The sequence below is a fragment of the Rana temporaria genome, chromosome 6 (assembly GCF_905171775.1).
Source record: "Rana temporaria chromosome 6, aRanTem1.1, whole genome shotgun sequence".
Lineage (NCBI taxonomy): Eukaryota > Metazoa > Chordata > Amphibia > Anura > Ranidae > Rana > Rana temporaria.
This window is the reverse complement of record NC_053494.1, coordinates 87,111,430-87,124,588: the sequence shown is the minus strand read 5'-3', so window position 1 is coordinate 87,124,588 and position 13,159 is coordinate 87,111,430. Positions and strand designations below refer to the sequence as shown.

Genomic DNA, 13,159 nt, shown 5'->3' with positions numbered 1-13,159 from the left:
ATTTTCCATACAGAAAATCAAAACATTACAGGGGATCTGTCATTATACCTCAAATACCAAAATGTCATCTTCCTCTAAAAAGTTTAATTTGGAAATTGCATGTTTGTGAATGTTGGCTGGATGCAATTCAGTGACACTGAAAGTATTACAGTCCTTCATTATATGCATGAAGGTAAAAAAAAAACTACTGTGCTGCCCCCCCCCCCCCCAATACTCACCTAAACTCCCCTTTGATCAAGTGCAAAACCACTGCACAGAGTAGGTAAGTATGACAAGTTTATTATTAATAAAATAACCTTTAATGTCACTTTAAGCTCTGTATTCATGACTTCATCATCAAATTGAGTTTTAGGAGAACATGCTGATAGAAGGAGAGAGAACAGTCACAGTGAGATGAGATCATCAGTCACCTGGGGGTTTGCATTTGTTCTGGCCATTTTAATGTTTTAATGCACCCAGGAGGGATAGCCTGCAGCCTGAACAAGTCTATGTCAAGCTGGGGCTGGAGGGAGCAATAACACGATCAGTCCAGGTGAAATATAAAGAACTGGTATTGAAGTACTGTGAAACACTCACAAATTCAAACAGCATGTAGAGATGCAGGCTTCAACCAAACTGTCAGTGCCATTTAGCAGGAACATAATGCGGTTTGGCTGTCCAGTGCCCAGATGTCCAGAGAGTTGTAAACCCAACACTTTCCTTCCTTGTGTGGAACCTTTCCCTGCCACTAGTACTGTCCCTTCACTATCCACTCACAAATGTGATAAAAGCCTGGGAGCCAGGGCCCAAAAAGGCTCTGCCTGACCCAAGATGGCTGCTAGAATCACATGGGGCAGCAGTATCAAATCGGATAGCTTCCCTAATGACCCAGGACACCATGGAGGAACCATGTTCCTCTTGACTTCCTATCCAACTGCAATGCCGTTGCAGATGAGCACCATCTACAGTGGAGAAAGTAGACTGAACCTGCCTAGATGGGACAAAGATCTAAAACACAGAAGACCAGACTTTTATCAATGAATGCATAAAGCCCTAAACGCCTTGTTTGTATAGAAAATATTTCTTCTTCAACAGTGTTTTCAATACCCCTTACTTTGCCTTCTGGAAAAGTTGTTGCTATTGTCATGTCCTCCACAATCCTTTCCTGGCAATACTGTCTTATCTGTACATACTGTAATATCCTCCAAACATCTCTATTGCACAAACTGTTCACTGTCATATGTTTTGCATTTCTCTTATGAACAATCTGCCTGCTGACATGCCTTCCACACTAAAAAAATTGCTGTACATTTCTAATGGATGGTTACTTTTTGTCTCTTAGGAAATCAGGCAATAAGCTCAGGATATCCTGCAGCAGGGTTTAATATTCCTGTTTCAGCCCCAGTATACCCAGTCAACGTACAGGACCCATCCCAAATGCCAGCAGCAGGTAAGCTTCTGTAGCAAACCCCCGAGAGAGCTGCTTTTATTTAAGTCCGTTACTCTGCCTTTCAACCCCAATGAATTGTCCCAGCCCCTCTGGCACACCTAACAATGTTATTAATGGAATAACTCATCAGGAATACACAACACAGTTCTTCTTGTAGTTTACTTGAAGAAAAGTAAAATTCAGGTTAACATTAGTCAGTCAGGACCTGTGTAAGTACCCAGGACTTGGTTGAAACAGTTTAAAGAAAACAGTCAGGAACACTATGTAAACAATGAAAGCAATAGGTAACAATATGTACAGATTAAATAGACTCCCCAATAACTTTTGGTGTGTGGGGGATGCTGTGGCTAAAGGGGAACCCCAGGCCGGCCTACGATGCTTCTAGTACACACCCAGTGAAATTATATCAATACCCGTGGTGTGTCCCCTTTAAGAGCAACCGCGGTAATGTCCTTGAGGCAAAGCTTTGCATTTTATTATCTTCACCGGCAATATAGGAGCTCTGTGGACAATATTTGGATGTGGTATTCTATGAAAAGCATTAAAGGTTCCTGGGCAATGCCCCCTCACCAAATCTTGTACACAGTCAGCGGCCCTCCCCTCTGCGATCGATCGATCTTAGATGCAGGTGTTTCGCAGTGGCATTTAGTCCTTGAGCTGTTGCAGGGTGTCCTCTGGGGTTGGAGCTGCATGAACAATCTGTTCCTCTGGGCTGGAGTTGCAGGCTGTGTGCCCCTTGGTAGGCCGCGATTTAACACACAGAGTGCAGGAGATGCTCTCCTGATGGGGTGCAGGCAAAAAGAGGCTCTGACCTAATTTATCTGTCCTTTTATCTCCTCCCCCACAGTCCTTTGCTGCTGCCTGATGATTGGCTTAGGCTCTTCCAATAAGGAATTTACAGACAACTTCCAATAGGGAGTTTCCAAACAAGCAGTTCTGAGTGTCTGTGTGTTAAAGGGAGAAAGGGGGTGAAAAAGCCCTCGCTGCTGCAGCAGACAGTTCTCCCATCATAGATTAGATCAGTCTGGAGAAGTACCTGCTACACTTAAATAAGTTGAAATGAGTCTTACTGTAAATCTATAATAAATAGAAAGAGTGAGCGAATCAATTTGTCTATAAATTCTTTAGTTACTTATAAACATTCTTGCATCAGAAGTTAAAGTGGTTCTAAAGGCTGAAGGTTTTCTTTTTTTTTTTTTTTTATCTTACATGATAAGTTCACCTTTTCTAACATGTTATTATATTCAGGGTGTAACATGTTACAAATCCAGCGGCCCCCGCGACTCCCAATTTCCTGTTGTGACAGAGCGGAAGATCTTCTCCCCCCGCTCTCTGGCACAGTCTGCAAACATGGCCATGCGGGGCTACGCCTACACAACCACATAATTTATTAACAGAGTTCCGTGAAAAGTAAACTACAAGGTCCGGCAGCCTTTGCAGCTGTCGGCTTGTAGTTCTCAATAAACTACCATGGCTGTTGAGTGCTGTGGTAGTTCACCGATGTTTCCTGTTAGCGTGTAAGTGCTTGGCCGTATGGTGTATAGACAGACAGCTTACACACAGAGGCCCGGATTCACAGACATTGGCGCACATTTATGTGAATAGAAAATCAATGAGAGCGCCAAATACGTCCAGCGTAAATATGTGCACACTCTACGTCGGCGTAGGCAAGTTACTTTGGTCGGATGAAGCCTATTTTCAGGTGTATCTTAGTTTCTGAGTCCGGCACATAGATATGACGGCGCATATTTGCACTTACGCGGTGTATCTGGAGATACGTCGGCACAAGTGCTTTGTGAACCTGGGCCAGAGTGGGTACAATGCTTTCCAGGCTCCCAATAAAAATATGCACATTTTTTTTACCTGCAAAAAGATTATTTTATTTTTCTTTATTTTTAAAGGTAAATGTATCTTTTAAAGTGATATTAAACCATTTTTATTTATTATTTATAAAAAAAATTGAACATGGTATACTTACCTGATCCTCCTCTACTGGGCAGAGGTGGCTCTCTAATTAGGCAGATTAGGCAGTGGCCTAATGCCTCACACTAATTTGTCTAATTGCAAAGCCACCTCTGCCAACAATGCCGCTGCGGTTGCGCTGCGCTCCGGCCACTCGGCCAGCAGAGCTGCCTGTGAGCACTGAGCTCAGTGGAGAGAGAAGACGGGGCTGTGGCTGTGTCTTGGGGAGAAGGCAGGGCCCAGCACTGTGTTGCCAGGGGGGAAGAGGAGGCGACTCATTACAGCAGCTGGAGCAAAATGACAACACAAATAAATATTCCCTCTGCTCCAGAGCCACAGATAGCCCCCCTTCTCCCCCCGACTGAAGTGCTCCACTGAGTGATCCCCGCACACCCAGAGGAGTCATCCGGCACCTGACTGGTAAGCAGAGGGGAAGAGGAGGGTCGCGCCTGGGAGGAAGCCTCGCCAGGGCTGTATTGGAGCCGATGAAAGGGGGAAGTAGGACTAGGAGAGAAGAACTGAAGAGGTGTCCGGGTTGCCCCTCTCTTTTTTTCCTTTAGAAAATTAATTTTGTGCAGAGACTGTTATAAACACGGGAAACATGTGCTACTTTGCAGGCATACTATAGACACCCCCAGGTACGAAATTTAAAGGAATATTTCACTTTTATTGTTTCACTTTAAGCATTATTAAAATCACTGCTCCCGAAAAAACTGTCGGTTTTAAAACTTTTTTTTGCATTGATACATGTCCTCTGAGGCAGGACCCAGGTCCCCAAACACTTTTTATGACAATAACTTGCATATTAACCTTAAGGCCGGATTCACACTAGCGCGGTACAGATTTCAGCTCTCTTATCTCTGCAGAGAGATAAGAGAAGTGTTCAGCAGATCCATTGCGTTTTAGCTGCAGACTAGCTGCGAATTTGGAGACCTGGGAGAGGGGAGGGGGTAAGTGTATTGAGCTGAATGAGACAAATCCTGAAGAGAAATTAACACATCTGCGAATCAGCTGCGTACCCATAGAAGATAATGGGCCTGAATTCGCACCTGAGCCGCACCGCAATGCCTAAAATACGCACACGTTTTTTCTGCAATGCGCTGTGCGAATGCATCGCACATATGTGAACCAGCCTCATTGAAAACAATGTATTTAGAAATGTTCTGCGTATTGGATGCGGTTTAAGCCACACTCAATTCGCATAGGTGTGAATCCGGCTTTAAAATTAGCACTTTAGATTTCTCCCATAGACTTTTAATGGGTGTTCCGCAGCTTTTCGAATTTGCCGCGAACACCCCAAATTGTACGCTGTTCTGGGAACGGGCGAGCAGCCAATGTTCAAGTCTAATGCCGTGTACACACGACCGTTTTTCGGGTTGTAAAAAATGACGTTTTTTAATGTCTTTAACCCCTTTCATACAGGGCATTTTCACCCCCTTCCTGCCCAGACCAATTTTTAGTTTTCAGCACTGTTGCACTTTGAATGACAATTGTGCAGTCATGCAACACTGTACCCAAATGAAATCTTTATGTTTTTTCCCCCCACAAATAGAGTTTTTGTTTGGTGGTATTTGATCATCTCTGTGGTTTTTTATTTTTTGCGCTATAAACAAAAGAGCGACAATTAAAAAAAAAAAACACAATAGTTTTTACTTTTTTATTTAATAAATATCACAATTTAAAAAATATATATATATTTTCCTCAGTTTAGGCCGATATGTATTCTTCTACATATTTTTGGTAAAAAAAAATCACAATAATCGTATATTGATTGGTTTGCGCAAAAGTTATAGCGTCTACAAAATAGGTGATAGATTTATGGCATTTTTATTTTATACATTTTTTTACTAGTATTGGCGGCGATTTGCGATTTTTTATTGTGACCGTGGCATTGCAGGGAACACATCGGACACTTTTGACACGTTTTTGGGACCATTCACATTTATACAGCGGTTAGTGCTGTAAATATGCATTGATTACTGTGTAAATGTGACTGGCAGGGAAGGGGTTAACCACTAGGGGGCGCTGAAGGGGTTAATATGTTCCCTAATGTGTGTTCTAACTGTAGGGGGGAGTGGACTCACAAGGGGAGGAGACCCATGTGTGTTCCTCTGTACTGGGAACACAGCATTGGTCTCTTCACCTCTGACAGGAGGTGGATCTGTGTGTTTACACACACAGATCCACACTCCTGCCGTGTTTACCGGCAATCGCGGGTGCCCGGCGGCAATCGCGGCCGCCGGGCACCTGCGCCGGGTCTTGAGCGGTGCCGCGGGCGCGCGCCCTAGATCGCCTGGAACAAAGGACGTCATATGACCCGGATCGAGGGAGGGTTCCTGCCGGCGTCATTTTACAATGCGCCGGTAGGGAAGAGGTTAAAAACAATCGTGTGTGGGCTCTAGAGCATTTTTCAAGATGTAAAAAATGGGCATTAAAAATTTAGAACATGCTCTAATTTTTCACGTTGTTTTTAACGTTGCGTTTTTAACGTTGTAAGAAATGGTCGTGTGTGTGCCTGAACGATGTGAAAAAATGTGCATGGTCAGAATCAAGTTATGAGACGGGAACGCTCGCCACCAGACAATTTTCTCTGGCTCCCCAATCACACAGGCAAACTGGGAGAAGCACCGGAGGGCGGTGGGAGAGGACTGAACAACTGATATGATTGCTTTTCCATGTGAGCTGCAGGCATCATTCAGATATCTTCAACCTAAGGACGTCATATGACGTCCACCTAAGGTTAAGTGAAGAACCTTTGAAGAAGCTTCGGAAGCAGTATCTTCTCCCCAAACAGGCCTTCCAAGTGTGACACAATCGGTTCTAGCATAGCATGCTCCTCTTCTGGCAGAGCCATCATCGCGTGGCGGGCATCATCCTAAGTCATTAATAGCCAGCTCTGCCACCAACCAGGCCAGAACCTGGTACAGGTGCGCAGCACTCTCCAGTCTCTCCTCCCGCTCTGCCAGGGGTAATGTTAGAGCCACTAAACTTTGGTAATAAGGCTAAGGCCAATCCTAGCAGAGCCATGCTGGAGCTCAATCCATCCGCACCCGCTGCAAGGGAGATATCCTGCTGATTGGCGCCAAGTATAGGTGGGTGCAGCGTGGTGCCGTGGCAATAACACACACAGTCCAGGTGCAGTGTAAAGAATTTGTATTAAAAAAAGACAAAGCCAGTTCACAATAAACCCCGTGGGAAGACAGCCCAACTGGGAACACTCACAAATTACAACAGCATGTAGAGAGCAGATTTCAGCCAAAATGACAGCACCTTTTCGGCGGGGCAGAATGAGACCCCTATGATTTCCCTTCTCGTGTGGAACCTTTCCCTGCCACTAGTACTGTCCCTGAAATGGGGTACCTGTCTCTGCGCTACCCACATGCAAATGCGTGCCAAGCCTGGAAGCCAGGGCCTTAAATAGACTCTGTTTGACCCAAGATGACTGCTGGAGTCACATGGGGCAGGAACATTGAATCAGATAGCTTCCGAAGTGACCCAGGACACTATAGAGGAACCATATTCCTATTGACGTTAACTACAATGCTGCTGCAGATGAGCACCCCCTACAGTGCAGAAAGTAGACTGCATCTGCCTACATTGGACAAGGTCTAGAACACAGAAAACCAAACCTTCATCACTAAATGCATAAAGCCCTTAATTGTTTGTATAGAAAAACTTTCTTCCTCAGCAGTGTTTGCAATACCCGTTACTTTGCCTTCTGGAACAGTTGCTGGTATTGTCATGCCCTCCACAATCCTTTCCTGGCCATACTGTCTTATCTGTACATACTGTAATATCCTCTAAACATCTAAACAAATTAGCTATACATTTCTAATGGATGGTTACTTTTTGGCTCTTAGGAAAACAGGCAATAAGCCCAGGATATCCTGCCGCAGGGTTTAATATTCCTGCTTCAGCCCCAGTATATCCAGTCAATGTACAGGACCCATCCCAAATGCCAGCAACAGGTACGTTTCAATAAGAACTAGTTAAAATGAGTTTTACTGTTAATCTACAATGAATGAGAAAATGTGAATTTTTTTTCTTTAACCACTTCAATACAGGGCTTCCTTCCCAGGCCAATTTTTAGCTTTCAGCACTCTCAAGCTTTGAATGACAATTACTCAGTCATACAACACTGCACCCAAACAACATTTTTATAATTTTTTTCTCACAAACAGAGCTTTCTTTTGGTGGTAATCACCGCTGGATTTTTTTTTCCAATATAATTGAAAAAAGAGAGACATTTAAAAAAACAAAAAAACTTTTTTTTAGTTTCTATTGTAAAAATGTTCTAAATAAATTTGGGCCAAAATGTCTACTGCTATATATCTTTAGCAAAAATAACCCAAATTAGTGTATATTATTTGGTCTCTGTAAAAAATATAGGGCCAGATCCACATACATCGGCGCATATATAGACCGGCGTAGCGCATCTCATTTACGTTACGCCGGCTCAACTTAGAGACGCAAGTACCGTATCCTCATAGTATTTGCGGCGGCGTGACGTAAATTCCGAGGCGTAAGCCGGCGTAATTGAAAGTGGAAAGGACGTGGGCGTGTTCCATTGAAATGACCTGTGACCCCATGCAAATGAAGGGCCGGCCGGACTGCGCATGACGGCGACTATGGTCAGAGCCTCTCTGCGCATGCTCAGAACTCGGCCCGGCGCAATCAGTGAGATAGGAACTAGGCCCGGCGTACTTAGTGAGATACGCCCAGTGCATAAACAGGCCCAGACATACGCCCTTCCATTGCAAAAGTACATCCATTTGTTTCCCTTCCTGAAGCAAGGTGCTTTTGTTTCCTTTGTCTGTGGCTGTTTGTTGGTTTGTGTCGTGTCGTTGTGGTTTTTGGAGAGTGTTTTGGATCATGTGTTTTGTAAAGATGACTGAGAGGAAGAGGAAGCTAAACTACTCCTTGCGGGAGAAGGAGATCATTGTGAGGGCCATTACCCGCTTTGGTAGTTTGCTGCATGGCCCTGAGAGTGCCAACACCACCCCGGCCAGGAGGAGGCAGATACTGCAGGACATCACAGACGATGTCAATGCGTTGGGGGGTGAGACCCGGACCCGCAATGGGATCCAAAAAAAGATAAATGATCTCAGGCGTGTGGTCCGTGGGAAGCTGGCAAAGATGGTCGCTCATGCCAGGGGCACTGGAGGGGGACCACCATGCACTATTAGGCTGACTGCTGAGGAGCGTGCGGTGGCCCAGTGCTTCCACAGGCAGCAAGTGGAGGGGCTGCCTGGCTTTGACTCCATTGAGGAGGCCGTGAGGACAGGTAAAATTTTTTTTTCTATCTGGTGAGTAGCATGTGTGGGGGGGGAAGGGAATATGTGACAAGTGTGTGCATCCTCCAACCTGTGTATGTTTTGTGTCATCCACAGATGTGCAGGAGGGTGCTGGGCCATCTGGCCAGTCCGCAGCCTCCACCGGACATGAGTCTGAGGATTGCAGGGATAACCTGGTGCACACATCTGCTAATGGAGGATTGTGCCATCCCAGCCACCACTCCACTTGTACGCTGAAAAGAGCCACTGGCAAGGAAATGGAGTGTTGCCAGTACCTTGACCATTGGCTGCACTGCATATGAGCGGTGTGTTGGGCTGGTGATGTCATCCTGCAGGGTTGTGGTTAATTCCATGATGGCAGTAGGGGTGAATCTGAAGATGCGATACACCTTGGAATCACACATGCCAAAGACGTCTATGCGTGTGCGGTATATCCTCTCCCATGCCCTCCTCCTCCTCCTTCGTTCCCTCCTCCTTCTGTGCGCATCTAAAGCCAGTAGTATAGCTATGACCATGGATGCCCCTGGCATGTTGGCATACAGATTGTTGTCCTGCAAGTGTGGCTGCTCAGCTCGTCCCTAACGGTGTTGCTTTAGCTGACCTGCACACGTCTGGTGCAAAGTTAAAGCTGCTTTTATGAGGGGTAACTTTAGACTGGACGTACAGCTGATGCGCACAGCGCGTAGCATGCGCCGGTCAAACGTACTTTTGTGGATCTCCGTATCTCCCTCATTTGCATAGCAAAACAATGGTGTGTCTAGCGTATTTTTGCACCCACGATGCGCCGGTGTAATCTTTTTACGCCGGTCGAAAAAATCTGGTTTTCAGGCGTATCTCGTTTTGGGGATACGGCGCATAGATACGCCGGCGCATATTTACACTTACGCCGCGCATCTCGAGATACGCCGGCGTAAGTGCTTTGTGGATCTGGCCCATAGAGTCTACAAGCTATGGTGCAAATCATTGAAAAATGATCACACCTGATGTACTGAAGGCCTATCTCATTTCTTGAGACCCTAACAAGCCAGAAAAGTACAAATACCCCCCAAATTACCAATTTTTGGAAAGCAAACATTCCAAGGTATTTAGTAATTTTTTCCCACAATTCTTGGAAATATTATTATGAATTTTTTGCAAAAAATTGTCATAATAACAAGTTATTTCTCTCACACAGCACATGCATACTTGCAATGACACCCCAAAATACATTCTGCTACTCCTCTCAAGTATGGCGATACCACATGTGTGAGACTTTTACACAGCCTGTCCAGATACAGAGGTCCAACATTGAAGTAGCACCGTCAGGTGTTCTACAAGCATAAATTACACATCTCATTTCTCAACCACCTATAACAATTTTGAAGACCTTGGAGCACCAGGACAATCGAAATGCCCACAAAATGACCCCATTTTGGAAAGCTAACACCCAAAAATATAATCTATGAGTTGTGTAAACGTAAAGGTAGAGGGCGTTCAACTATAGGGTATAACTACCAAATACCAACCTATAATTGTGATACATATTAGCATAGGTAATACATACCAATAAAAAATACAAAAAGTATTATTGCAAATCAAGTGACAGTAGTGCACCAAACACTAGTGTATAATAAACAATAGTGACTAATTAATTAAATGTCCCAATAGTAGAATTGTGATAAATCCAATGACAGATCTTCTTTATCAACTATGGGCCAGATCCACGAAGCAGTAACGCTGGCGTATCTATTGATACGCCGCGTAACTGCTAGGTTGCTCCGGCATTTCTTTGTTTTGTATCCACAAAACAAGATACGCCTGAAGCTGGTTTAGATCCGACTGGTGCATATTTACGCTGGCCGCGTCGAGTATGCAAATTAGCTAGATACGCGAATCCACAAACGTACGTCCGGCGCATTTTTTTACGTCGTTTCCGTAAGGCTTTTTTCGGCGTAAAGTTACCCCTGCTATATGATGCGTACTTAATGTTAAGTATGGACGTTGTTCCCGCGTCGAATTTTGAAAATTTTACGTTGTTTGCGTAAGTCGTTTGCGAATAGGGCTTTGCATAGAATTACGTTCACGTCGAAAGCATTGGCTTGTTGCGGGTTAATTTGGAGCATGCGCACTGGGATACCCCCACGGACGGCGCATGCGCCGTTAAAAAAAAACGTAATTTACGTCGGGTCAAGACGTATTAACATAAAACACGCCCCGATCTCATCCATTTGAATTGCACGCCCTTACGCCGACAAAGTTACACTACGCCACCGTAACTTACGCCGCAAATTCTTTCAGGATAAGGAAAATACACTGTAAGTTACGGTGGCGTAGTGTATCAGAGATACGCTACGCTGGACGGAACAATGCACCACGCTACGTGGATCTGGCCCTATATGTGTAATCTTGCTTAAGGTGATGTTAGTTGTCCTCCACCAAACATTCTAATTTGTCTTCACCCGAAGTGCTCAGAATTAAAATGCGCTTGCCAAAAATGCCTGACTTCTTTATTGAAAAAGAGAGTCAGATATAGCGTTGACAGGATTGTGCCTGCACACATGCTGAATTGACTGGAATTAGTTAATGCCTCACTCCCGGAGTTCAGGTTAGATGAATGAAAAAACAGAAAAGCCCATAGCATAATACTATTTTATTTAAAATTAATATATAAAAGAAAGTGCCAAATGGCCTCTTACATTAAAATGTGCCTCCCAGCACTGGGGCTGCAGATATGTTAAAAATAATCTTAGAGTCCCGCTGCGCTCTCACTCCCGTGGCGGCGTGCGTTCCACCAAGTTCTGCTGGCTCCTCAAGCGCCGGAGATGGCGTAGGCAGACGCGTGACCAGGTGCCGCGGCCGACGTACGTTTCGTAAGTTTATGTCTTCAGGGGGCGTGCCTGGTCACTGAGGATCACGGTATTTGTAGTCTGTCTTAGAGTCTCATTGGACTTCAAACGGGGAAGAAAAAGACAATTATTTAGCAGCCACAGTGCCGATCGGCTGTACAATTACATTTCCGGCATATTGTAATAATAAAATGACTTATGTATCATGATAATTGAGAATCTCTAATAGATCCCAACATCACAAAATCACATCGCACTGATTAATATATACACTCCCACAAGCGCTAAACTTAATGGAAGCCATATTGCTGCATTAACCCTTAGATCATTATTTATGCTTATAAATATTACCAGTTTTCCTTAACAGAGGTCTGAGGTACTCTACGAAGCACTAAGCTCTCTCCCCCCTATACTCTTTTTGCTTATTAATATCTAGATGTTATACGTCCTGTATGCACAAATTCCCACCACCTCTCACTTGGGAGAGGACAGATGACCCCCTCCATGCATATTATACCCCCATTAAGTATCTTATATCCTATTAATAATATATCATACTCATCCCATAGATGGCTTAATGCCACCCACCCTAATTAAGCCCAATTAAAGTAGAAAGAAAAATTATTAAAACAAGGGGGTCTTACCCTCCTAGATTTGGTAGCTCTCAATCGTTTGCTAAGAAACAATTGAGATCTAATTCTATATTGAGGCCAAGTGGCTGCATTGTCCTCAATCTATGCACCCACAGTCTCATTTTGAGAAACACTCCTGGTCATCTGGGTCCCTCTCCAATGCCTAGAAATTTTATCGATCCCATAAATCGTGCATAATCTGGGATCACTGGCATGGTGACTCATAAAGTGTCTGGACACACTATGGTTTGGGAAGCTTTTTTTAATATTGGCCAAATGTTCATTGATCCTGGTTTTGAGTTGACGTGTAGTTCTACCTACGTATTGGAGTTAACATGGGCACTTCAAGACATAGGTGACATGGTCGGAGTAACATGTTATTAGAGGTTTGATTTTAAATGTTTCCCCAGTTACATTAGATTTAAATTGTATGACTTTCTTAGGATCTCCAGCTTGTCTAGTGGTCCTACAGGCTTTGCACCTAGTGCAGTGATGGAATCCTGATCCATCTAGGAAAGTCAAAGATCTCTTTGGAGGATCCGGTACATTGCGGGGGCTATTTGGTTTCTTAGGCCTGGGGCCCTCCTATAAATAAACCTGGGGGTGGTAGAAATGGAGGTTTGTAGATCTTGTCTTTCATAAGAATAGGCCAATATTTTTTGTATATTGCTTCTATCTGCCTATATTGCCTATGAAACCCAGAGATGAATGCTATTTCTCCTTGAAACTCTTTTTTAGGTTTGGCAACCAATAACGATTACCTATCCATCAAGGACACCTGTGAACACACTTTCCCAAGTGTCTCCGCTGGATATCCCTTTTCCAAAAACGTATTTGTGAGATGATTCGCTTGTGCCACAAAATCTTCTTCCGTGGCACAGTTGCGTTTCAATCGCATGTATTGTCCCTTAGGTACTGCCTCTATCCACTGGGACTGGTGGCAACTGTGCGTGGGCACAAACCCATTTCTATCAGTTGTTTTAAAAAAACGTAAGGGTTTCAAACCTCATCCCATTT

General features: G+C 44.3%; 1 protein-coding gene across 3 annotated transcripts in view; it reads left to right on the top strand.

The window, feature by feature from the left end:
• Positions 1–13,159, top strand: part of LOC120943594 (lipopolysaccharide-induced tumor necrosis factor-alpha factor homolog) — a 168,293-nt gene that overhangs the window by 132,736 nt on the left and 22,398 nt on the right. For 2 of the 3 annotated variants that reach the window (XM_040356969.1, XM_040356970.1), the window contains exons 3-4: positions 1,322–1,429; positions 7,252–7,359. In XM_040356969.1, coding sequence (XP_040212903.1) covers positions 1,322–1,429; positions 7,252–7,359 — 216 coding nt within the window. The remainder of the gene's footprint in view (positions 1–1,321; positions 1,430–7,251; positions 7,360–13,159) is intronic. The other variant, XM_040356971.1, reaches the window with a different exon arrangement.